The sequence below is a fragment of the Nomascus leucogenys genome, chromosome 11, assembly GCF_006542625.1.
Source record: "Nomascus leucogenys isolate Asia chromosome 11, Asia_NLE_v1, whole genome shotgun sequence".
Taxonomy (NCBI): domain Eukaryota; kingdom Metazoa; phylum Chordata; class Mammalia; order Primates; family Hylobatidae; genus Nomascus; species Nomascus leucogenys.
Window position 1 is genome coordinate 71,147,777 of NC_044391.1, and position 27,295 is coordinate 71,175,071.

A 27,295-nucleotide genomic window follows, 5' to 3' on the forward strand; every position below is an offset into this window, starting at 1 on the left:
TTAATGTGGTGTATTACATTGATCAGTTTTCATACATTGAATCATCCTTGCATTCCAGGAATAAACCTCACTTAGCCATAGTGTATAATCTTTTTAATATGCTGTTGCACTCAGTTTACTCATATTTTGTTCAGAATATTTTTTGCATCAATGTTCATAAGGGATATTGGTCTATTAGTTTTCTTTTCCTGTAGAGTCTTTGTCTGGCTTTGTTATCAAGGTAATGCTGGCCTAATAGACTGGGTTAGGGTGTAATCTCTTCTCTTCAATTCTTTTGGAAAAGTTTGAGAAGGATTGGTGTTAGTTCTTTAAATGTTTGGTATAATTCACTGGTAAAACTATCAGATCCAGGGCTTTTCTTTTCTTTTAAGAGATAGGGTTTCTTATGTTGCCCAGGCTGGTATTGAACTCCTGGGCTCAAATGATCCTGTCACTGCAGCTTCCTGAGTAGGTGAGACTACAGTTGCATGCCACTGTGCAGGGCTTTTCTTTCATGGGATATTTTAAATTATTGTCTTTTATAAGAGATTCAACTTTCTTGTTAGCTACAGGTTTATTCAGATTTTCTATTTCTTTGTGGCTTAGTCTTGATAGGTTGTGTGTTTTTAGAAATTTGTCCATTTCATCTAGGTTATCCAATTTGTTGAAGTACAATTGCTCTCTTAAAATCCTTTTTATTTCTGTAGATTTGGTAATAATGTCCCCACTTTAATTTCTGATTTTAATAATTTGAGTCTTCTTTTTCTTTAGTCCATTTAGCTAAAGGCTTGTCAATTTTGTTGATCTTTTGGAAGAACCATCTTTGGATTTCTCTATTATTCTTCTATTATTTTCTTCTATTATTCTTCTATTCTCTATTTCATTTATCTCTGCTCTAATCTTTATTATTTTCTTCCTCCTACCAGCTTTGGGTTTAGTTTTTTTTCTTTTTCTAGTTTCTTAAGTTTTAAGGTTAGGTTGTTGATTTAAGACATTTATTGTTTTTTAATGTAAGCTATTTAATGTAAATTTTGAATTTATTATAAATATTCCCCTTAGCATTACTTTCTCTGTGTTCCATAAGTTTGGGTATCATGTGTGTTCATTTTCATTTGTCTCTAGGTACATTGTAATTTCCACTATGATTTCTTCTTTTCTTAATTGGTTATTTAAGAGTGTGTTCGTTAATTTCCAGAAATTTGTGAATTTTCCAAATACTTAGGGAGTTTTTGATCATCATTTCTTCAAATATTCTCTCTTCCCCTTTCTCTCTCTGTTCACCTTCTGGAATTCCCACAATGCATATGTTGATCTGCTTGATGGTACCCTACAGGTCCCTTAGGCTCTGTTCACTTTCCTCCAATCTTTTTTCTGTTCCTCAGACTTGATAATTTTCATTGTCCTATCAAGTTTGCTGATTCTTCTGCTTGCTCAAATTTGCCTTTGAATTTCTTAAAATTTTCACTTCGACTACTGTAATCTTCAGCTCCAGAATTTATTTTTGCTTTCTTTTTAGGTTTTCTATTTCTTTATTGATATTTCCATTTTCTTCACATATTGTTTTATTGACTTTCACCACATCCTCCTTTAGTTCTTTTAGCATCTTTAAGACAGTTGTTTGAAAGTCCTTGTCTATTACATCCATTTTTAGGTCTCTTTCAGGGACAATTTCTTGTTAGTTTTTTTTTCCCCCTTTAACCAAGCCATACATTTCTGTTTCTTTGCATGCCTTGTGAATTTTTTGTTGGAAATTGGATATTTGAATCTAATAATGTAGTAACTCTGAAAATCAGTGTCCTTTCTTTTGGTTTGCTGGTTTTCTTTTCTTTTCTTTTCTTTTTTTGAGACAGGGTTTCGCTCTTGTTGCCCAGGCTGGAGTTCAATGGCATGATCTCGGCTCACCACAACCTCCGCCTCCCGGGTTCAAGTGATTCTTCTGCCTCAGCCTCCTAAATAGCTGGGATTACAGGCATGCACCACCACACCTGGCTAATTTTGTATTTTTAGTAGAGACGGGGTTTCTCCATGTTGGTCAGGCTGGTCTTAAACTCCTGACCTCAGGTGATCTGCCTGCCTCAGCCTCCCAAAGTGCTGGGATTACCGGTGTGAGCCACCTCACCCAGCCGGTTTGCTGTTTTTCTATTTTTTGTTGTTGTTGTTGTTGTTGTAGCTGTCTCTGTGGTGTGGATCAGTCAGAAGTATAAAGTTAAGATCCTCTCATATTTTTTTTTGAGCCTTTGCCTTTCCCTGGGTATACATGATGATTTTCTAACTCCAATCACATATATGTGGCTCATTTTTAATGTTCTAGTCTTCAATATCTAGTTCCCAAAGGGGAAAAAATATAGGAAGGGAAAAAGGTGTTTGCCCTTTATATTCCCTGAGAGTCACTTCATGCAGAGATGGAGGGACTTGCAACAATGGGGTACGGTGCAACAACAAAACCTGTTGCTTCTTTGCACCTCTGTGATGAGAAGCAGCAATCAGCAATGAGAGCACAAATCCTAGATATTTGGAGGACAGGGTCCTTTTCAGCTACCCTAGCTCCCACAGGCTGTGTACAGGTTGCTCCAGGAGCATGTGCACAGCTGCCTGACACGTAGCTGAAGAGTGGTTAGCTGCTACTGTGATTACAGCTGAAATTGATGAAAATTAACCACAATTATTGCCCAAGCCCTGGAAGTTATAAGCCTTCAACAGACTCCACAGTTCCAAAATACTTACATTAGACAGATTCTACTGGTAAAATTATTATCTAGGTGGGAAGATAAGTTCCTGTTTTTCCTGCTCTGCCACCTTCTAGGAATTCTCTCTGGGGCTCCTTATTTTAAAAAACTTTTTATTGTGAAAAATTTCAAACCTAAACAAAAGTAAAGAGAAAGATATAATGAATCCCTACGCATTTATCACACAGCTTCAACAATCACCAGCTATCTGCTCCTTCACCTGAATTTCAGCTGGTAATTTCTTGCCCATCTCTTTCCTGGCTTTCCTCCCAATGCCTGGCTTCAAATGATGTGATCTTCTGCCTTCTCTCCAGCTCCAAGAATCAATGTGATCCCCCCTAATATTTGACTAAATTAACAGGCTCTCTTTTTAATATTCCTAACTTGAATAATTTTTATACCCTCCACCCTACCCCCCAGACTCCTTAAAAAAAAAAAAAAAAAAAGGCAGTTTTTAATCCTTTCCAATGGTTTGAGAATCTGATGAAAGCCATGGGCCATAACCCTAAAAAAAAAGGTGCACACACCATTTTATATGTGATTTCAGGAGGTTCATGGACACCTTGAAACCTTCTAAAGACTCTATGTTAAGAACCCCTACTCTAAAAGGTCGATTCTCCCTTTTCCTAGGCCATACCTGGTCCTTGTAGCCATGTTTGTCTTTCACATTTACATAGAAATGTAAGACCGGGAGAGCATCCAGTTCCGTCACTTTTTTGTTGTTCTGTTGAGGCAACCAGACATGAAGGGCAATTTTATTTGTTTTTGTTCTCTTCATGAAGGCATTTTGAATTAATTGTCCAATTAATTCCAATTCCACATGAAGGGAATATGCCTGTTCCAAATCCTGGAGAGTGAGCAACAGAATCATAGGTCCTGCCAACATTTTTCATACTAATCTCATGCTACCTCTGAATATTTTTCTGCCCTTTTGAAATGAATTAATGCTAACTCCAAAATATTCCAAAAACCCACTCTAAAAATACTTGCTTCAGCACATTTTCTTCTTTCTCCTCCCTTCTCTTTACTCACACAGCATTGGATTTACATGAAATGCAAGGACGAAAAGTACTAAGGAAATCAAAAGACAAATTGGAATGAAGTGGACAATTAATTTAAAACACGCTTTAACAAGTATATTTTAAACTACAAAGGTGTTCATGATTCCTTGACAGGGTTCAATTTAGGTTTTGCTCTGCTATTTGCTCATTCATGGAAAATCTCTGGGATGGACCCATCAACTACCATAGAAGGTTGGTTGAGTACTCTAGCACTGTTCCTGCAACATTCTCCCCAGTTCTTCTAATGCTGAACCTCAGCTCTGGCTGTACATCACAGTCACCTGTGAAGCTTTTAAAATTGAGAAATGAGATGGGCTCAGGTGAGCCCAATTCAGGTTTACTTACTTTGGGGCCAGGCTCTGGGTGTGCAAGCCAGGGATGAGAACCCTGCTCTAATGCTATATGCGAGGAATTAATATTGTTAGTAATGGTGGAGGCCTGGGAGAATACTAAAATTGTTTTATAGCTTATAGCTCAGCAAGAAAGATATATTTAGTCTTTAAAAAAAACAGGAAAATTTCAGAAGGAAAATTTTGAAGGAACTTTATATGGAAACCACTGTAGAGTAATATTTTTACAATGCTATTTTTCTCTACCATTTAATTCCTAATGTGGCACAAACTTTTTGGCTCAGTTGGGATATGCTGACACATTATATGTAAACACATTTGTATCTTACTTATTTGCATTATATAAATAATAAATAAACTTTTTTAATGTATAGAAGAGTATAAAGTAAAAAGTAAAAATCTTGGCCACCCTCCCTGGCCCCATCTCGGAGGAAACCCTATTAAGAATTTCTTATGTATCCTTCTAGAAACTGGCTACCCACATCAAACGTATATATATAAAATGTTAATATTTATTTATTACATTTATTTATTAGCTCAGGACTCAAAGGGGCTTGGAAATTATCATGACGGTACATTTCTTTTACTTTCATTCTACCTATGGTGCAACAGGAAGTCTAGACTTTTACTAGGTTTCCCTCACAAATAACTTTAGGACTCCTTGGGAACATTTAACTTTCCCACAGGATCATGATGGTTAGCTCCCAGGGGTAAGCCTTCGAGCAAATAACCTCCTGCAACCTCAGGACTGGCTTCTCAGCATATCAGAAGGTTCAGGCCCGATCCTGGACCCTGTCTGCCTAACTCCCATGGCAGGGTCCAGTTCTCCTTCCTCTTACAGGTGGCACTTGAGCCTGTTTTCCTTTTTTTTTTTTTCGAGACAGAGTTTCACTCTGGTTGCCCAGGCTGGAGTGCAATGGCGCGATCTCAGCTCAAAGCAACCTCCGCCTCCTGGGTTCAAGCGATTCTCCTGTCTCAGCCTCCCAAGTAGCTGGACTGCATGTGCCACCATGCCCAGCTAACTTTGTATTTTTAGTAGAGATGGGGTTTTTCCATGTTGGTCAGGCTGGTCTCAAACTCCTGACCTCAGGTGATCCTCCCGCCTCAGCCCCACAAAGTGCTGGGATTACAGGTGTGAGCAACTGCGTCCGGCCAGGGTTCTTCAGGTTTTTTGTATTAAAATAATTTTTTTTACAGACAGGGGTCTCGCTATGTTGCCCAGGCTACAGTGCAGTGGCTCTTCTCAGGCCTGATCATAGATCACAACAATCTTGAACTCTTTGGTTCAAGTACTGCTCCTGCTTCAGCCTCCTGAGTAGCAAAAGGATTACTTTGATGTAGTGGTATTTGCATGCCATGGCATGCACCTCTGGGTTCTTCAGTTTTAGAATAAGGGTCTCCTTATTCTGTGGTAGTAAAGGCCTTCCATGGCCTAGTATGGGTCATATCCAGCCAAATCCAGGCCAGCTCTCTAAAGTTTAAGGTGATAATTTGGCCTGCACACCTTTCCTGGGGTGTTCAGACTTGCTCTTATTCTCCTGTAAACAATCCCTTAATTAACAGCAAATATCACATGCACCTAAGAATAAGTGAAATTGTACTGGGATAGTGCAGCCTAATCACAAGGGAACTGTAATCTGAAGAAATGCAAGTCTTCTACCACAATGACCATTTTCATATTACCAGTCAGAATAAGATTGCTCTTCAGCTAAACAACCTCTGTCTCAGAAATAATGCCTGAGATTTGACTCATAATTACATAGAAGTGGGGCACAGAGCAAAGCGGGTGGGGATTTTGAGGCAACAATATTTGACACTAGTCGATTATCATTGAAACTAAGTGATGTGTACCTGAGAGTTCATTATATTATTCTATGTATTTTAGTATAAGTTTGAGATATTCTATAGTTAAAAACAAAACAACATCTCTGCAAAGGCTTTACTCTTTGGCCAGGCACAGTAGCTCATGCCTGTAATCCCAGTGCTTTGGAAGGCCCCGGCAGGAGGATCACTTGAGACCAGGAGTTCGAGACCAGCCTGGGCAGCATAGCAAGCCCTCATCTCTACAAAAAGTTAAAAAATTAGCCAGGCATGGTGGCACATGCCTGTAGTCCTAGCTTCTCGGGAGGCTATGGTGGGAGGATCACTTGAGCCATGAGTTTGAGGCTACAGTGAGACATGATCACACTACTGTACTCTAGCCTGGGCAACACAGCATGACCCTGTCTAAAAAAATAAAAAGGCTTTATCCTTGATGTTTGCATCACTAAAAGATTCCTCTTTGTGGTTTTCTGGAATAAAGGAACTTGCAGCCCTGTGGGTGAATTTAGTCTCTACTCTCGTAATAAGCTTCATTCCTTCCTCCACATGTGATAACAGAGATTTTTAGGGCCAACATTTACTCAAAGTTCACATTCTAGCTACTGAGTTCTTCCTCACAAGCGCTCGCTTCAAGGGAACTTCTCATAATCAGCCCTGGGATTATGGCAACCTAAAGGTCTTTTTCTCCTTTCAATGTTTCTACAGATGTGTGCCATCTTGCATCTCTAGATGGTAAAATAAATTCTATCTATGCTATTTTATGCCTCTTTTTTCTTTTTTTAAAATGATTTTACTAGTACAATTGGAGGAAAAGGAGTCTGGTGAGGGTGGCTTGGAGAATAACTGGCTGGTCACCAGGACGGGATAGCACCTCTGGTTCTAGTGAGATTTATGGAAGGGGCTTTGTTCTGGAATGTGGTACTCAGCTTTATTAACTCAGAAACTTAAATGTTAGCACACATAGACACAATGGGACTCTAAGGGCTCATGAATGCCAATTAGTTAACTTGCAATGGGAAACATAACATAAGCAAGCCCCAAATCCAAGTTTGCTGGTTGGCACATTTTCTGTCTATGGGAAACTTAAGAAGCCAAATTATAACCAGAAGGGTAGTTGGTGACAGCCAGTTCTAGAACAGTGAGTTTTCAACTAAGGAGGGTTGCCATTCTCTGGGGGACAGGCAGAAGGAAGGGGCCTTTTTTTTTTTTTTTTTTTTTTTTTTTTGAAACAGAGTCTTACTCTGTCGCCCAGGCTGTAGTGCAGTGGTGCCATCTCGGCTCACTGTGACCTCTGCCTTCCGGGTTTAAGTGATTCTCCTGCCTCAGCCTCCTGAGTAGCTAGCTGGGACTACAGGCGCATGCCATGCCACCACGCCTAGCTAATTTTTGTATTTTTAGTAGAGACAGTGTTTCACCATGTTGGTCAGGCTGGTCTTGAACCCCTGACCTCGTGTTCTGCCCACCTCGGCCTCCCAAAATGCTGGGATTACAGGTGTGAGCCACCGCACCTGGCCTGGAAGGGGCTTTTAGGGGAGTGTGTGTGTGTGTGTGGTATTTTTCTTTTAGCATATATAATTAGAAACGGCATATCCAATATTATAATTCAATAATATTTGGGGGGGGGGAAATTTAAAACTCTTGTGTTCGTAACAAAAATTGTAAAAAATAAACCTCAACAAAATGTTCCTGGCTGATGACTCAGCTGGGGGCAGGGGGCAGGGTGGGAATCCACAAATCAAACTCTCTCTGGAGAATCTAAGATTTTTCATTTTTCAAAATGAAGCAAGAAAACATTGTTTACTGAGGCACTAAACAAAAGCCATACATGGGGCAACTTAAGTTTGCGGGATCCAAATCAATTTTCTGTTCTCAAGTTCCTTCTCACTAAAGAGTGTTATGATTAATATAATCACATTTAGTTTTTTAGTAGTCATTAACTGTGAGAATTGATGTAGAAATCTGGGTTACTTATAAAGCATGTACTTTATAGTACTGTACTATGTACTATAAAGTAGTGCTACAGTTTTGTGACCGAATTCTGCAGCCAGCCAAAACCACTGTATGGGTAAAGCAGACATTGATGGTCTCAGCATTGACTTATCTCCCTTATTCCTTTCTAAAAGATCCCATTTTCATTTGGGGATTGCTGTGTTTCCTGGGAAGAGGACTCTACTCCTATTCTACTATATTCCAACCCCTTAAACGCAGCAATTGGTTGGTAACCTAAACCAGTCCAATCAAAGTGAATCTGAAAGACTTTTCTTATGATGTTAATGACAAAGATGGGCTCATTTTCCTGGTGTCTTTAGTAGCCATCTATGGCCATAAGAAGAGTCTAAATTAGGAGAAAGAAAACAAAGACAGGAAAGAGAAGCAGAGAGATACTGGGGCATTGGGGTCATCTCTAGGCCACTGGATCACGTTTGCCTGAACCAATACTACCTCTGGACTTGACAGTTATTTGTACCAACAAACTCTTTTTTAATTGTTCCAGCCATTTTTAGTTGTAATTGAAAGCACGTGGGTGGATCAGGGTTCTGCTGAATCTGGACTGTTTGATTTTCTTGTTCTTCAACCAGCTTGAGTATCAGTCAGTGAAGCAAGTCATAAAGAAATGGCTGTAGTAAAACTGTCATGTTCTAATTTTTGCTGTGCATCGGAATCACATGGAGAGCTTTAACAGATGCCAGGCCAATTAAACCAGAATCTATAAAGTTGGGACTCAGGAATCAGAATTTTAAAAAGTTCTCAAGTAATTCCAGTGAGCAGCCTCAGCTGAGAACCACTGGTCTAAGTATCTTGTTCTGGCCATTCAGTGGGATCTGCAGACAACATGTCCTAAATATGTCTTTCCATTAAAGAAAAAAAAAACAAAAGCTGACATGTAACTTGTGAGGTTAATGCAAACCATACTGATGTGACAGAAAAGCAAAATGTGTGCAAATTTTGTACTCTATTCCATATTATAATCCTTTCTCTCTCGCTCCCTTTCACCCTTCAACATTTAATAGAAACTTACCATGCACCAGACACAGTGACAGATCTGGAATACAGAGGAAAACAAGAAAAACACAGTTGTTATAGTCCACAAAAAATAGAAAATTAACCTAGTAATTACAGCAAAATCTAATGCACCTACGATAAGGCAGCATGGAGCACTATGTGCACAGAGCATGGACTCCTAACCTCCTGGAGCAAAGGAAGTTTAAGCTGAAACCAGAAGAATGCATGAGTTAACTTGGTAGATGATGGAGGAAGGTCCAGACGGCAGAAGCTTTGAGTTCAATGTCACAGAAGTGAGGGAACTAAAAGAACATAGTAGGGGAGGGGAGAATACTAGAGAAATGAGGCTGGACCTCGCCAACATGGTAAAACCCCATCTCTGCTAAAAATATAAAAATTAGCTGGGCGTGGTAGCGGGTGCCTGTAATCCCAGCTACTCAGGAGACTGAGACAGGAGAATTGCTTGAACCCAAGAGGCAGAGGTTGCAGTGAGCCGAGATCATGATCGTGCCATTGCACTCCAGCCTGGGGGACAAAGCAAGATTCCATCTTAAAAAAAAAAAAAAAAGAAGAAATGAGGCTGGAGATAAAGGCAGGAGCCAGATTATGAAAGACTTTATAGGTCATATTAGAAGTTTGGATCTTATCAAAAAGGCAATGTAAATCAACTGAAGAGTTTTCAGCATTCAAAGAATGTGATTTCTACGTTTGGGAGACAATTCTGACTCGGGGCAAGGAATGGGAATGCATTGTGGGGTATGGGGGGTTTGACAAGAGAAAATCAGGGAGACCAGTTAACTGCAGGCAGATACACTAGCTCTGGCAAGAGATAATGGTGGACCAATGAGCATGGGGGCAATGGATAGAAGTGAACTAATTCAAGACGTATTTAGGAAGGTAGAATTGATAGGACTCGGTAATTGACTAGCTGTGGTTAAGAAGCCAGAGAGAAGCCAAGAGTGACACACGTTTCTGGTTTGAGCGAGTGTTTGAACGGTGGTGCCATTTCATGAATAAAAAACACTGGAAGAAGAGTAAGTTTGTAAGAGAGGATGACTTTTATTTTGAGTATGAAGTACCTGTTAGACATTAAGTGTAGACATGTGGTAGGTACGTGTGTCTCAAACTCAGGAGAGCAATATGGGCTAAACATCTATAGTTGATAGTTATCAGCAAACTGATGTTACTTAAAGCCTAGGGAATAAACCAAATTACCTAGTAAAATGTGTGGAGAAAAATGGCTTAGGATAAAGCTCTGGGGAACACTTATAACTAAGAGGAGCATAGAAAAGAGTCCTGCAAAAAGAGTAATAATGCAGTGCTAGAGATGTAGGATGCAAAACAGAAGAGTGACAAAAAAGAAAATAAGAAAACAAAGGATGGAGATGGGTATATTAAAATGAGGATCGAAAAGTATGCATTAGATTTAGCAACGTGGAAGGTCCTGGAAATGTTATCAGGATGGGTTTGGGAAGGCAGGTAAATTTTTTCAAGGAGTTACTGAAATGGAGACGAGAGAGGGTATATGGTAACTGAACAGGGATGTGGGTCAAGAGATATTGAGATGAAATAGACTTGAAAATGCTTCCTTTTTAACATAAGATATCAGGAAGATGAATAAGTAAAAGTCACAAAAGTGTCAGAAAAGAATGGGATCCAGAAATGTGAGGAATGCCTCTTCTACTGGAATGGGAAGAGGAAAAGGACTATCAGTGCAGGGAACAGGCAGAATTGTATATTTAGTGGTCAGAAGAAGGGAGACAATTCCTGTCTGGTCACCTCTCTTTGTTCTGTAAAGAAGGGAGGAGCCATCTACCAAGAATGAGAGGGGATGCCGGGTGGATTGGAGGTTTAAGGGGAGTGGAGAAGTTTTGGAATAGCTGTTGAAAATGGGAGACAGCTGACTAGGGAAACAGTAAGACAGCCAGTCAGTGTTAAGGGTTTAATTGAGATTGATGACAATGAATGTATAAACTTGATACTCTGGGTGGTTTTGCTCACGTTCTCCTGTGGAGCTCAGTAGCCCATGCACAGAGTATATTGTACGTACTATCCACTCATTACTCTTATTTACTCATTCACTTGTTCATTAATTTAACTACTCTGTGCCAGGTACTATTCTAGGCACTGTTTCATTTGATGATTATTTAATGTTTTATCTTCTTTTTCTTTGATACAGGGTCTCACTCTGTCACCCAGGCTGGAATGCAGTGGCACAATCACTGCTCACTGCAGTCTCAGCCTCCTGGGCTCAAGAGATCCTCCCACCTTAGCCTGCCAAGTAGCTGGTACTACAGGCACATGCCACCACGCCTGGCTAATTTTTGATTTTTTGTAGAGATGGGGTCTCACTGTTGCCCAGGCTGGTCTCCAACTGCTGGCCTCAAGCAATCCTCCTGCCTCAGCCTCTCAAAGCACTGGGATTACAGGCATGAGCCCTCATGCCCAACTTTTTAAAAAAATCATATTTCTACAAGCAGACCATAATATATTAATACTGAAAGAATTACAGTGAAACCACCAGATTATTGAGTTTTACAGAGATAAGAATTTATAGGTACGATAAAGTACAAGAAAGCAAATAATAAGACATTAAAAGAAAAATGCTCTTTAAAGTTGTATATTTTGAATCTTGTCTCCCTAATCACACTGTGAGATCTTAACTATGAGTTTGTTGCAGCCAATGTATATGTTTATCCTAAAAAAAATGCCTAACTTGTATATACATGACAATTTGTGGAGCTGTTTTACAAAAATTCCATTTTGTATAATTAAGTATGCAATTTTGCAAAATTAATGTAATTGTATTGTTACACTCTATAGCATTTAGGGCCTAAGACTGTAACCTAAGCAGAGAATGATTTTTTTGGAAATGCATTAGGTACTCTGCAGAATCAAGGGACAGACCTAAGACCTGGTCCATAAAGGACAGGAACAGGAGCAGATTCATGAGGCTATGTATCAGGCCATCAAACATCTGGCGAGGCCACTAAAATGAATTTGTGTCAACCATTCTCTTTAAGTCTGAGGGTTTCAGAGTTCCAGGAGAGACTTATAGCCTCAGTGTGGATAGCAGAGAGCATGGTCCCATGTCTGACAGTCCCATCTAACTATAGCCAATTGGGAAGAGCATATTCCACACATGTAAATTGGGGTGTAATCAAAACAGCAAAATGATCAGTAAAAATAGCACCTTCTTGATGTCCCTAGTGAAAACTAATGTCTCCTCTCATAAATGCAGAGCTCCTTATTTGTTGTAGCTCTTCATCTGCCTAACACACTCTAACTGAACTGATGATGTTTATGTACCTTTCCATTTTCTCCAGTAGCTTATGAGCTTTGGAAGGCAGTGGCTGAAGCAGCTTCATAATCTGGGGAGCAGTGTCCTAAAGATCTCCCAATGTGGCTATTTCAAAATTCGTTTAGAATAGTCTGAGGCATGAACTTATGGAAAAGCAAATGCCCTTTTCTCTATTCCACTATAGACAAAGAAATTTTTAATAGTTTTTACCTGTCTAATTTGAAAAACACAAGATGACTATAGGAAGACATAAATCCTCAGTTGCTTTCCTATCTTTTCTAAATCTGCCAAATGCCCACAACATCTCTCACTTTAGTAGAAAATCTATTAAGTTAAAATTTAAAAGGATATACAGTTGTCCCTTGGTATCCACAGGGGATTGGTCCTAAGACACCTGAGGATACAAAAGTCTGTGGATGTTCAAGTCCCTTACATAAAATGGTGTAGAACAGAAAGTCCCCAACTTTTGATACTTGGGATTTTTTGACTTCAGGATGGTGATACACGCATTCAATATGCTCTTTATGACGGGACCACATCTGGATAAACCCATCATAAACAGAAAATATTGAAAGGTAAATCCATCATAAGACAAGGAGCATCGTGTTTGCATATAACCTATGCACATCCTTCCCTATACTTGAAGTCATCTCTAGACTACTTGTAATACCTAATGTAAATGACATGTAAATAGTTGTTATACTACATTTTAAATTTTTTTGTATTATTCTTATTGTTATATTATTTTTATATTTCTGAATACCTTTGATCTGTGGTTTATTGAATACATAGATGTGGAACCTGAGATATGGAGACTGACTGTAATACTGGTCTAATTTTCTTTAGAGCTGATTTTAGCTAAGTCTTTTCGATAGTTCATCTAACTTCCTAGCTGGTATAACTTCTGAATAAGCCTAAAAATAAAACACAATCCACTGGAAAATAACTTTTCTAATAACTGGTTAAGAAGAAATTGCTCTCAGACTCTTCCAACTTGTATCAGGGAAGATTTTTTTTTTTTCATGGAGTTTTGCTCTTGTTGCCCAGGCTGGAGTGCAATGGCGCGATCTCGGCTCACTGCAGTCTCCGCCTCCTGGGTTCAAACAATTCTCCTGCCTCAGCTTCCTGAGTAGCTGGGATTACAGGCGCCCACCACCACGCCTGGCTAATTTTTTGTACCTTCAGTAGGGACAGGGTTTCACTATTTGGCCAGGCTGGTCTCGAACTCCTGGCCTCAAGTGATCCGCCCGCCTCGGCCTTCCTAAGTGCTGGGATTAGAAGTGTTAATCGCCAAGCTGGGAAGATAATTCTAAAAAGCCATAATTATAGAAAATATATTATTAAATCAGTTAGAAGTTCTTTTATGAACATAAAATACACTGCAACAGATTATAATCCACAGTAAGACCAAGAATAAGGCTTGTTAAAATACTGTGAAAAGGAGTATCCATAGAATGGAATATTATTCAGTCATAAAGGGCATGAAATACTGATACATGCTAGAATATGGATGAACCTTGAAAACATTATGTTAAGTGAAAGAAGCCAGACACAAAAGGCCATATATTATATAATTCCACTTATATGAAATATCCAGAATAGGCAAATCTACAGAAAGTAGATTAGTGGTTGCTAGAAGGGAAAATGAAGAGTGACTGCTAATAATTACAGGTTTCTTTTGGGTATGATGAATATGTTCTGTAATCAGATAGTGGTAATGGTTGCACAACTTCGTGAACATCCTAAAGCCACTGAATTGTACATTTTGAAAGGGTAAATTTTATGTGAATTTTATCTCAATAAAAAATAATTTTTAAAAAGAAAGGGAGGAGGCTTAATGAGAGGTTTGGCATGAAAATAAATTGTTTTAAGGGCCCAAGAAAGGCATGGAATTTAGTATTTATCCCTTGGCAAAAACATAGATGAAACAAGCATAGAAAAGAATACCCAATAATTATATTCTTGAAAGCCTAAACATAAAAAAAGGTTTTAATTACATTGCTCATACCAGGAGATAAATAATTTTTGCCTTTTTGAAAAGTACATGGGGACTTACTCATTTATTCCCCCCAGATACTAAAAAAAAAAAATGACTGCAACTTTTCTTAAGCTCTTCTTTTAGTCTATGAATTGTACCAAGTCTCAGCTGTAAATCAAGCCATTTTATTATGGTGCAGCACTTAAATTCACTTGAGCTTTGTAAGAATTTTTTATTTATTTGGAATGAAAGAATATGGTTTTCAGACCACGCCAGGAAATCATATCCTAACCATCTATACTTGCTCCAATGAAACTCAGACTTCCCTGGATTTTCTTTTCCTCATTCTCTGAATTTTAATCTGTGTGTTTTTAGTCTTTGAGTTAACTGAGAAGCCTTTTCGTTCTGTGAACTAAGCACATTCCTTCAAAACCACAGGCATCCACTTCTCATTGGACTTATGACAATCACAACATTGGCACACAGGTAAAAAATAACTTGATTTGCTTTTCCCATCACACCTCTGGCTACCTCAGGGGACCCCACTTCAATGGAAAAAGAGTAAGGATAATTTCTATCAAAGTATTCTTCAGTATTGTATAATGATTTAACCTTTCCTCTGCACATTTCCACAGCTGTAGCCATTGAATGATGTTACATTTCTGCCTTCCAGAAGAAGGCAGAGTTTCAAGGAAAAGTAATTCTAGCAGACGCCAGACCAGAGGAACTTCCCTTCTTCAGAATAACTCCCTCAGGAGATTCCTTTCTGCAGCCTAATGAGCTTATGGATTAAACTATTTTAGAGGATGGAATGGCCTAACAGCATTCTAAATTCTGAGACTAGAACTTTATCCTTTGTTCAACACACAATATGGGTCACTCTAAGCCCTTACTATTTAACAAAACTGAATCTGTATTATGTAAAAAAGCCAGAAAAGGTTTCAAAATGTGCTTTGTTATCAATATAATGCCATGCATAAGTGGGTAGTTTATAGCTTAGTGTAACAGAGCAGAGTGAAAAAAATTTTAAAAAGTTAAAAGGCCTCATATGGTTGGTGAGATAAGGCACAAATCTTTTTTGTGTTATTTCCCTTTTTGGAGGCTGGGCAGACTCTTCTGCAACAGAGGATAAGATAACTGCAAGAGAAGAAAATGAAAAGTGTAGTCTTTGCAACTAAAAAATGTCAACTTAGGCTCAAGCACAATAAAAAAACAGTCTCTCACTCTGGTGGTCATATAATCAGTAATATTTCTAATGATAACAAACAATTTACATTATAATTATAAAAAGGAGTTCATCTTATTAAAAAGTTGCTTGGGTTTGGAATGGTAACAACTCAAGTAAAAGCCCAGTTTTAGAGTACATTAACATAGATATTTGTATTATTGATGCTGCCTTTTAACCCATTAAGGATATAAAATTACTTTTTCTATATTCCCCCATTATGATATGTCAAAACTTTTGGACTCATGGCTGTTGTGCATACTTAAGTTATAGCTGGAGTTCCTGGGTAGAGAGGAGCTGTAAAAATCTAGAACAAAGAGCCATTACTTACTACTCTGTGGTCAAATCATTAAATACACATTTTAGTGCCATATGGTATTTTTTCTCATCTTTATACATATTTTTTGAAAGTTGAAAAATAATGGGCTTATTCTGCTTTTATAATTCAAACATTACTTTCAAAATTTATAAAGCTTACTGAACTAAGCACATTAATGGTGGAGTTAGGTTCATTTGTTCTAAGAAAAGTATTTAAGTTTGAATGTAACAGTCATGATGGTTTTAAAAGTGAACATATTTAAGTTAGAGGCAATGTAGTATCATAACATTTCCACCAAAATATTTTCTACTGTTGGTGGAAGAAAGATGTGAGAGTAATCTATGATTCTGGAAAAGAAGATACTTAATCAAATTCATGTAAGTACAGTTAAGACTGAGTAAGTTATAGCAGAAGGACTTTAATATAGCAGCTGACAGAACTTCCTGACCATAAGGGATGTGAAAAGCTACAAAGAAATACTGTTTCCATTTGAGATGAAAAACAACACAAACAATTCTCTATTTAGAAGTAATATTACCTAGAAAAGGAGAAATGGCTTAATGTCTTAAGATTCCCATGTTTCTTTCACTAACATGGAGAAAAAAATGACAGAAAAAGGAAACTCTAGAGCACTCTATATATAAAACCCTTGGCCTGTTTACCTGAGTCCTTTGGGGACTGAGTAGTTTTGAACAGCTGAGTTTTCTGGTAAACTATGTGTTTATCATTCTAAGAATTAAGTTTGGATAAAAATATCTACTAAAAATATATTTAAATTCCCTGATCTTTTTTCTTTCCTTTAATATTTTTTCCTAAATGTTATGAAAGTTATTCAAAGTTACTATAGAAATTAAAAAAGAAAAGAAACAGCCATAATTCCGCCACCCAGAATCAACCAGTTGGCATTTTTTCCCAGTTTCTTTAACAGAGTATACAGGACATAATTCAAGGCTGTAAAATAATGAGATCCTCAGTCTACAAAACTATTTCAATAATGGTAAACATTTATTGAGCTCTTTGTAAAGCCTGGTACTATGTTAAACATTCTATATACATGGTCTCATATAGTTCTTACGAGCCAATGTGGTAGGTAATCCTATATTCCTATTTTAGAGACGAATTAAAAAAAAAAGGCTTTGAGAATTTATCAAGGACCCATAATAATCCACAGAACCTAAATTCAAATCCTTTTGTCCAACTCCGAAGACTTATCTCTTAACCTCTTCATAAGATTAAAACGTTAAAAGGGCACATACTGTTAAGAATTTTAATGGCTCCTACACATGCATCCTTTATATATACCCTTCATGATTTTTCAAACCATGTCAGATTCTCATTTTTCAATTCTCAAGATACAGCAGCTTCTTATAGCATCTTCACCACCTTTCCCGTTTACTGTCTTAAATGTGCCCAATCTCGGAAACATCAATAACAAAACAAGCTTGTTGACATTTTGTGAAACATTTAAGGAGACTTCCAAGGAATGTAACATATGTAGACTTTGTGACACATATATTGGCATGTGGTCACAGCTCTGTTCTGAGACGAGATGTTACTATTTTGGCTTTGAGACATGAAGGATATGACATTCAAATCTAAACATACACCAGCCAATCGTGAAAAGTCAGCATACTCATAATCCGAAAAGCTTCAATAGAAATTTAGATAGTTATAGAAGGTGCATTACTCAGAGTCAAGAAACCTGGGTCATACTGGAGAGAACAGTGACTACCTCTACAGAAAATTATGTTCATATACAAACTACAACAAATATCAAATGTTATATAAAACAAACAATGCAGGGGAGTCCACAAGGATGTGGAATGTTTGAGCAAAAAAACGAAGAGGCTTATTCAATGGCTTGTACTAAAAGATAAGCCCCAGATTCTAAAAGAAGGTAGGCAAACTGCTTCCAACTCACCCTGGTCTCAAAACGTGAAGATGGTAGAACATCACAGAAGGAATAATGGAGTACAGTGAAAGGAGGCCAAGGGAGGTTGATAAAAATTAAAAAAGGATTAGCACATGCGTTCTTGTTTTAATTGGGGTAAGAACTGTGGACAAAGAGTTGGAGATAGGTTGTTCTGAGGAGACAAAGGGCTATTGTTTCAGTCTTGGCTGGGGGCAGCCATGTTTATCTTCCATCGAACGTGGACAAATAAAAATCCTTACAGAGGTATTTTTTATCATATAAGTTTTGCAGGCATGTTGCTTTTAAACCCAATGACATATGCTACTATTTCACGTAATAAAGTTTCTTTTTGTTTGTGAGGTTGTATATGAGAGCTTCATTAATCAAGTTGCCACTATAATTAAAAATTATTTCTGATTATAGTTTGCTGATATCTAATAATACAGTTGTTTTACAAAGGCAGAACATATACCTATAGGAAAAGGGTGGCCTGGATGCCTGCAGGGACCAATGGGTAGCCATCTCAAGTATGCTTTTCTTCCACTGGCCTATTCCCTGCTAGGCTCTCTCTTCTCTAAAGAGATTGCAACATGGTATCACTCTGATATGAAAATCTCTAATTCTTAGGAAGCAAAGTATTGACAAAGTCTACAGTGCAGTTTAGAGTTTGATTGCTTCTACATCCCTTTCTAGATTATTCCATGAAGACTCTCAGGATAAGGTCTTGGATACATGGTTAAGACTGAACCCTCATTTCCACCCTTCCACACAATTCTTCTCCCTAAGCCGACCTCTGTATCTCTGCACTCTCTCAGGCTGACCCGGCAAATCAGCACCTGAGTTTTTCAGGCCAAAAGCTTTTGGTTCCCTACTAAAAAATAAAACAAAACATAAATCAAGTTTGTAAGGGAGAAGGGATAGTTGCCTATAATGTAATAAACATGGCCTTCCTTCCCTCATCATAGTTTATTCAAATTATAAAAAGTGACTATAATTTGTATCCAGGACAAATGTAAATGACAAGAGTGTCTCCTAGATGCTTTAGGTATGGTAGAAGAATTAGTCCTTGATAAAATACAATATATGACCACACAAATTTGAGTACTATTTAAGCCAATTAATTAACCATGATCACTCAAACTTAGGCAATATGACAAATACTTATCATCTTCACATACAAAGAAAAATGAATAAACTGCCTATAACAATATAGCATTAAAAATCCTATTGATGTTCAATATTCTGTGGCTATTAACATTGTGGGGTGTTTTTAAAAGTCAAAAATACTGAACTGTTTAGAAAATTCTGCATAGTAATAGTATTACATTGTGAATTTTATTTTCAAATTTGATAAAGAGGAAAATAATAAAGTTAAGCAGTCAAAAGAAGTAGCAAAAACAAGATAGTCATTCATATATAGAGAACACATAGATTCATTTCTAGTTGATTCAATCCTATTTACATATTTAAAATACAAAATAATGGCCATCTGGCTAGTTCCTTGGTAGAGCATGAGAGCCTTAAAATACAAAATACAACTTAATGTGTCAAGAAGACCACAGTTAGCACCAGGAAAGGAACTTTACTTTAGCTTCTGATTATTTTTTTATCTTTATTTTTACTTTATTATTATTTTTGAGATGGAGTCTCACTCTGTCATCCAGGCTGGAGTGCAGTGGCACAATCTCAGCTCACTGCAACCTCCACCTCCCAGGTTCAAGTGATTCTCCTGCCTCAGCCTCCCGAGTAGCTGGGACTCTGATAGATGTGTGCCACCACGCCTGGCTAATTTTTTATATTTTTAATAGAGATGGGGTTTCACCATGTTAGCCAGGAAGGTCTCCATCTCCTGACCTCATGATTTGCCCACCTCGGCCTCCCAAAGTGCTGGGATTACTGGCATGAGCCACTGCGCCCAGCTTAGCTTCTGATTATGACCTCAGTATCTTGGAATAGATACTGAGGAATACTATGTATTTATCATCATGAATTAATTAAAAATTAATTTTGAAAAGTAATTGCTGTATATCATCAATTCATAAGTGATTCAAATGAATTAAAACCTTAAAACTGGTATTACTTGATGTTGCGAACAACTCTCCTACAGTGGTTTGTCTTCATCTCTTCCAATGCTTGTTCCAGTTGTTGAACCAAATGGAGCAGGGTGGCTGGGTCTGTCTGTAGAATTTTGGTGTTGTGATCTCCATTTTGATTAAGGTGTAGCTTTATAGTCACTGCTGGTTTAATCTGTTGCCTGAGACTTCTACTTGCAAGCTTGATTTTAAATGAAATAAGAGCACAGTAACTATTTAATAACCATGCTGAATATATAATATTTATAGTTATCTTAAACCATACACAAAAATTAAGTTTCAGATGAATTACAGATTTCAAAATGAAAAGTAAACTTTAAAACCTTTGAAAAGAAAATAATGAGAATATATACACAATTTTATGGTATAGAAGATTTCTTAAACATGATATAATAGGCTCAAACCATAAAGACAAAACTGGTAAATTCAATTACATTAAAACTCAATTTTCTTCAAAAGACACCTAAAGATGGTGAAAAAACAAGTAATAAACCAAGAGAAGGGATTTTGCAACAGACATATAACCAAAAAAGGATTCGTATCCAGAATGTGTGAACTCCTCTGATTTAATAAGAAAAAAACCTCAAAACCCAAGATAAAAATATATAGGTCTAAATAAGCATTTTACAGAAGACAAATGAATATAGAAAAATATGTTCAACTTTATTAAACATCAGGATAATAGCCCGTAAAACTACATGAAATACCATTTTACAAATATCAGACTAGCAAAAAAAATTTTTTTTTGAAACGGAGTCTTTCTCTGTCGCCCAGGCTGGAGTGCAGTGGCGCGATCTCGGCTCACTGCAAGCTCCGCCTCCCGGGTTCACGCCATTCTCCTGTCTCAGCCTCCCGAATAGCTGGGACTACAGGCGCCCGCCAACACGCCCGGCTAATTTTTTATATTTTTAGTAGAGACGGGGTTTCACCGTGTTAGCCAGGATGGTCTCGATCTCCTGACCTCGTGATCCGCCCACCTCGGCCTCCCAAAGTGCTGGGATTACAGGCTTGAGCCACTGCGCCCGGCCTTCAGACTAGCAAAAATTAAAAACCTGTTCATACCAAGTATTGCAAGTGGCAATAATGGGAACTCTCACCCACTCCTGGTAAGGGATGAGAAAATCACTTTGGAAAACAATGTGCATTACCAGCAACTCTACCCCTAGACACATACCTTAACCTCTCACACATATACATTTATTCATGATAGTATGTTTCCAAGAACAAAAAATTAGAAATACCTCAAATATTCATTAACAACAGAATAGATAAACCAAGAATAATCACACAATGAATTGCTTACTAAATGGCAGAGAAATGAACTACAGCAACATGGGTTATCATAGAAGAAATGAAAATGTTGAAAAAAAGCAAGTCACAGAATATGTTCAAGTTTAAAAAATATACAGTTTGGTGACAAAATTTATGTTTTTAAAAAAACTATAAAGAAAAGATTAGGGGCTGGGCGCGGGGGCTCACACCTGTAATCTCAGCACTTTGGGGGGCTGAGGTGGGTGGATCACAAGGTCAGGAGTTTGAGACCAGCCCGGCCAACACAGTGAAACCCTGTCTCTACTAAAAATACAAAAATTAGCTGGGCATGGTGGCACATGCCTGTAGTCCCAGCTACTTGGGAGGCTGAGGCAGGAGAATTGCTTGAACCCAGGAGGCTGAGGTTGTGGTGAGCCGAGATCGTGCCATTGCACTCCAGCCTGGGCAACGGAGTGAGACTCTGTCTCAAAAAAAAAAAAAAAAAAAGAAAAAGAAAAGATTGACAGAAAATTCAGGATAATAGTTTCCTTCAGGTGCTGGGAGATGGTTACAATTGGGTACAGGTTCTTCAAAAGTACTGGTTTTATTTGTTAAGCTTGGTAGTGGGTGTACTGGTATTTGTTTTATCATTATTCTTTAAACTGGGTCATAACCTTTCATTTGTATAATATATTCCAAAATTAAAAAAATAAGTAATACTGACATATATTTAAAAGAAGAAAACACAAAACTATAAACAATGACCAACTTCAAGGTCCTTTCAATCTTTAGATTCTCCATTAAAAGGAACCAGGACTATCCAAAGCAATAGCTGACTTGAAGTCTAGGAGAGAAACTGTACAAGATGAGCCTGAAACATCTTGTTACAGGAGAAAGCAAAAAAGTTATCAAAAATAGTGGAGTCATGTCAAGAAGACTAGATTCCAACTTGAAGAGATTTTCAAGTGAGTAACAAATCTAAACCTGAGATTTCAGGATTAATTTAATTCTGTAAAATAGAATATTCTGACTAATAACTTCTTCCAAATAATTATAGGTAACCTGGGCTTCCAAAAGAACCCAAGATACTGATCCAAGGCTGAAATTTAATGTCCCCAACTAATTTGCAAACAATAAGTCAATCCCTTTGGGTGAGCTGGTCCCCAAACATAAAATAGGTACTTGCAGGCTAAAGTACCAGTTTAAGATCATCTCTGTAGTACAAATAATTATAGATGACACATATGCAAATTATACATATGATAATTGAAAACAGTACTTATTTATTCAATTATGCTCTGTTTATATTTGTTTTTCCTCTACACTGACAGAGAGGGACTGCACTGACAGACAGGGACTGAGTGTATTTGCTGTGTAATTAAGCCACGACTTTTTTGTTGAAAGACTTAAAGCCACTATCCTCCAATTTTTAAACAACATATCTAAATTAAATACCTATATAAATATCTATACTATTCTTTAACAGTTCTAGAAAAGAGATTACATAACATCCCTAACAAACATCTAGTAAGACATTTTTCTCAGAAAGAAGTTGAATGACAGTACTACAGGACAAAACAGTAGCCCACCAAGTTCTTGATATGGACTTATTTTTTATTGGGGATGAGATTCTGTCCTCCTCCCTGTAAACATAACAACAATAAAAGCAACTTTAAAATAAAATGTCTTATGTCAATGCAAATTAGAAAAAAAAAACAAAGAAAAAAATGTTTACTCTGAAGGGCCATATCTCAAGGCACTGAAAAGGGTATTCTGGCAAAAAACATCAAGTAGGAAACAGGATACATAAACTATGTTTCATGTAGCTACAGTTCCTAAAAGAATTCAGTTCTCTATTTAGCCTCAGAGCAAACAATATGTGGGCAAGACAGGAAAAGAATGCTTTGAAGTAGTTGTAAATGGACCAGCCCTGAAAGGAACATCCTCCTGCATCAGTCTGATGGTGGTACATTCAGTTACTAATGCTATTAACAAGGACATCAATTGTGTTGGCAATTTATTAAGTCTGGGGAAATGTTCCTACTAGACACTAAGCTATGATGATTAATTTGATTCCCATAAACAACTGCATAATAATTAGGTGGTAATTGTCCATCACTACCAGTCTCCATGAGACAAGTCAGTTACTTAAACATGAAAGGCGCCGTATGTAGTTACAAGTTTCCTAGCCATTTAGCTAGTCTTATCTGATATGCCTTTCTCTATGAGCAGAAGAATCCACTCCAGTTAAAATCCTATGCAATGGTTTCAACAAAGAAGCTGAGGAACTCAATGAGCTGAGTAGCTTTTTTAGCCCTTAAATGCACTTCTCCGTAAGTAGCAACATTCATTCAGTATACCCTCAACCTTAAACTGTACTAGTCCTAGCAATAGCGCAGTGATTCAAACTCACTTCACTGGGTAAATGAGCTCTCTTGAGTTTAATTTTAGAAAATTCAACTTCTTAATTTTAACTTTCAAAAATGTCTTCATAATGGACAAACTCAAAGCAAATCAATAAAGCCAAAAAAAGAACTGTTAAAGCCTACTGGACCCCAAAAGTCAGGGGACATTCGCATACAAGAAAGACGTAAAGATCTACAAGATGAATTACCGCTGAGCCACATACATGACCATCCCCACATCTCCACCGGGTTATTATTAAAGGACCTAAGTATAAAGGCTTATCCACAGTCATTTCCCCCCACGAACCCCACAAGACTTGCTGCTTATGATGTCCCCCAGAGCATGAACTGTGTTCTGTTCTTTGCTGTATCTACAACACCTGGCACATGTTAGGGGTACAAGAAATGTCTGATAAATAATTTAAGTCACTTAACTCCCCCTGCCATCACTCTTTCCATTCAGCACTGATTCATGCCTATTATATGCCAGGTATTGTGCTGGGCACACGGTAATGAACAAGACACAATACTTGCCCTCCTGGAGCCTACAGTCTGGTTTATACCATGTCCTGTGTTCATGCCTATTAAAGCACTCATCACACTGGATTATAATTGCTGATTTCTAATTAAATTTTATTTTTTGGTCTCCCTCTTACTGTAAGACCATGAGGACTTAAAGGCAAGCACTGCTATGTCCACAAGGCCTAGCATGCACTAGACATTCAATAAATGGTTTGATAACTGAATAGATATAGAAACAAGGATGGATTAATGGGACATAAGAAATTATCTTTTTTATTGTTTATCTGCATGTACCTGAAGATGCTCATGACAATGGAATATTCTCTATGCCAGCCACTCTATCCCAAGTGTAAAATTTGAAGATATAGTAAGACAGGTACATCTTTCTTCTGTCCAAATCCTAAGCCTTCTGTCTTAATTCTTACTCTCCTGATGATCCCTTTATTCTTAAATGTTGCTCTTACTTTCAGTGACATTGTGTTGTGTTAGTGGTTGTTTTTCCTAAAACCACTCTTACTCTAATTACTGGCTTTTATTTCTATTAGCCATGACCAACCAATGAGATTCCGTTCAGATGTCAGAGAAATCATTCTCATTTGTGATTTGAACTAATCTGGCATCCAAGTGTTAGGCCCACATCCTCACCTACTGTAGAGATTGCAACTTAAATAAGCTGTCATCACCTTAAATTCAGTCTATCTTGAACTGATTAATGCCATGAGGGAGTGTGGCTCTAGTGCTGCCTGAACTTCTAATTTTTCAAAAGTTGCTAAAAATTATAATTTTGGTGTGAAATTTCCTACTTTTTTTTTTCTTCAAACCATAGAAGGGAAGTGGTCAGACTGTGGATACCGTTTTAAGAAACTGACTTGCAGATGGACTAGATGAAGGGCAAGGAGAGGAGTCAAGGAAGAGCGCAAGTATTTTTGGCCTGTGTGATTCAAAGAATGTATGTACCATCTGAGATGGGAGAGGCTATGGTAGGAGTAGTTTCAGTAGGGAGGGGGTGTATTAGTCCTTTCTCACACTGCTATGAAGAAATAACCGAGACTGGGTAATTTATAAAGAAAAGGCTGGGCGCAGTGGCTCATGCCTGTAATCCCAGCACTTTGGGAGGCCAAGGCAGACAGATCACAAGGTCAGGAGATCGAGACCATTCTGGCTAACAGGGTGAAACCCTGTCTCTACTAAAAATACAAAAAAAAATATTAGCCGGGTGTGGTGGCACACACCTGTATTCCCAGCTATTCGGGAGGCTGAGGCAGGACAATGGTGTGAACCTGGGAGGCGGAGCTTGCAGTGAGCTGAGATTGCACCACTGCACTCCAGCCTGGCTACACAGCGAGACTGTCTCAAAAAATAAAAAAATTAAAAAAATTAAAAAAAGAATTTTAATTGACTCACAGTTCCACATGGCTGGGGAGGCTTCAGGAAACTTACAATCATGACAGAAGGCACCTCTTCACAGGGTGGCAGGAGAGAGTATGAATGCCAGATGAAGGAGGAAGCCCCTTATAAAACTATCAGATCTTGTGAGAACTCACTACCACAAGAACAGCATGGGGAAAATTGCTCCTATGACTCAATTATCTCCACTTGGTCCCACCCTTGACATGTAGGTATTATTACAATTCAAGATGAGATTTGGGTGGGGACATAGAACCAAACCATATCAGTGGGTAAGAAAGGTGGGATTCAGTTTGGAACATATTGCATTTGAATGCTTATCAAATTACCAAAGTGGAGATGTCAAATAGGCTTCCACTGTATGATTCTGAAGTTTAGAGGACAGTTCTAGGCCAAAGATATAAATCTGGGAATCCCAAGAATATGGGGTTTATTTAAGACTTCAAATTGGATGAAACCAGCTTGAGAATGTAAGTGGAAAAGCTATGAAGACTCAGAACTGACCTTTGGGGCATCCCAATGTTTAAAGGGCAATGAGATAGAATCAGCAAAGGAGATTGTGAAAGAGGAGCCTGTGAAGTTGAATGGGAATCACAGGGAGTTATTTCCCAGAAGGCAACTAAAGAAAGTATTTCAAGTAGGGAGGCGTGACTGACTGTGACAAATGCTGTTAATAAACAGAATGGCATAAAAACTAAAAAGCCATGACCCTTGAGTAAGTTATGAGAGCAGAGTGAAGATTATAAAGTCTGATTAGGAAGAGTTTAAGAGATGACGGGAAGAGAGAATATACAGAGACAACTCTTTCAAGAAGTCTTAGTATAGGCTGGGCGTGGTGGCTCATGCCTGTAATCCCAGCACTTGGGGAGGCTGAGGCAGGTGGATCACTTCAGGTCAGGAGCTCGAGACCCGCCTGGACAACGTGGTGAAACCCTGTCTCTACTAAAAATACAAAAATTAGCCAGGCATGGTGGCACATGCCTGGAATCCCACTGTAATCCCAACTACTCAGGAGGCTGAGGCAGGAGAATCACTTGAACCCGGGAGGCGGAGCTTGCAGTGAGCTGAGATCGCGCCACTGCACTCCAGCCTGGGCGACTGAGCAAGACTCCATCTCAAAAAAAAATAAAAAAAAGTCTTAGTATAAAGAGTAGCAAAATAATGGAGCAGCAGTAGGAGGAGTACATGGAGTCAAGACTGGGTTTCTGACTGTGTGCAGAAGGAAATGATTCAGTAGAGGCAAACAAAGTATGATGCAGGTAAGAGAGGGAATAATTGCTAGAACTATGTCCTCATGGGGGGAAACAGGGATGGATTGAGGTATACAAGGGAAAGGCCGCCTGTAGATAAGAGCACGGGCACTTCATTAAGAGGAACAGGAGAGAAGACAAGTGGAGCAAATGGGTCCTCATACAGGCTGAAAGATGTGATGACAGGTGCATGTGGGAGTTCTTTCTGATTGCTTCTCTTTTCTTAGTCAAGCTGGAAGCAAGGTCAACACCTAAGCATGTGGAGCATAGAGGAGATGTTGAGGCTTTGAAGAAAGAGAATATATAAGACGTGCGTGGTCCCTGCTATCCCAGTGTTTACAGTTTAGTAAAACAAAAAACAAAAAAACCAAAAAACCAGGTACATATAAGTGAGATGACTTGCCAAAAGAGGAAGCACAGGTGCCATGAAAAGAAAACACAAATGCCACCAAAATTTAACTGTGTCTAGTGGCAGGGGGCATTTCTCCCAAAGGAAGACATCATTTAGAGCACAGATCAGCAAACCCTTTCTATAAAGAACCAGGTAATATTTTAGGCTTTACAGACCATACAGTTTCTGGCACAACTACTCAACTCTGCCCTTGTACTTTGAAAGCAGTCATAAATAATACATAACAAAGGAGCATGACTGTGTCCCAAAAAAACTTTATTTACAGAAATAGGTAGCAAGC

At 38.2% G+C, this 27,295-nt stretch overlaps 1 protein-coding gene across 4 annotated transcripts in view; it reads right to left on the reverse strand.

Moving 5' to 3' along the window:
• Positions 1 to 27,295, reverse strand: part of COMMD2 (COMM domain containing 2) — a 35,308-nt gene that overhangs the window by 3,994 nt on the left and 4,019 nt on the right. Inside the window, exons 5-7 of one of the 4 annotated variants that reach the window (XM_030822704.1) lie at positions 19,756 to 19,949; positions 8,957 to 8,980; positions 2,704 to 2,839 (exon numbers count right to left, since the gene is read on the reverse strand). In XM_030822704.1, the coding sequence (XP_030678564.1) occupies positions 2,779 to 2,839; positions 8,957 to 8,980; positions 19,756 to 19,949 (279 nt within the window). In that variant the 3' untranslated portion in view covers positions 2,704 to 2,778. Of the gene's footprint in view, positions 1 to 2,703; positions 2,840 to 8,956; positions 8,981 to 16,161; positions 19,950 to 27,295 lie in introns of those variants that run through there. The other 3 variants (XM_030822705.1, XM_030822706.1, XM_003256268.4) reach the window with 3 other exon arrangements.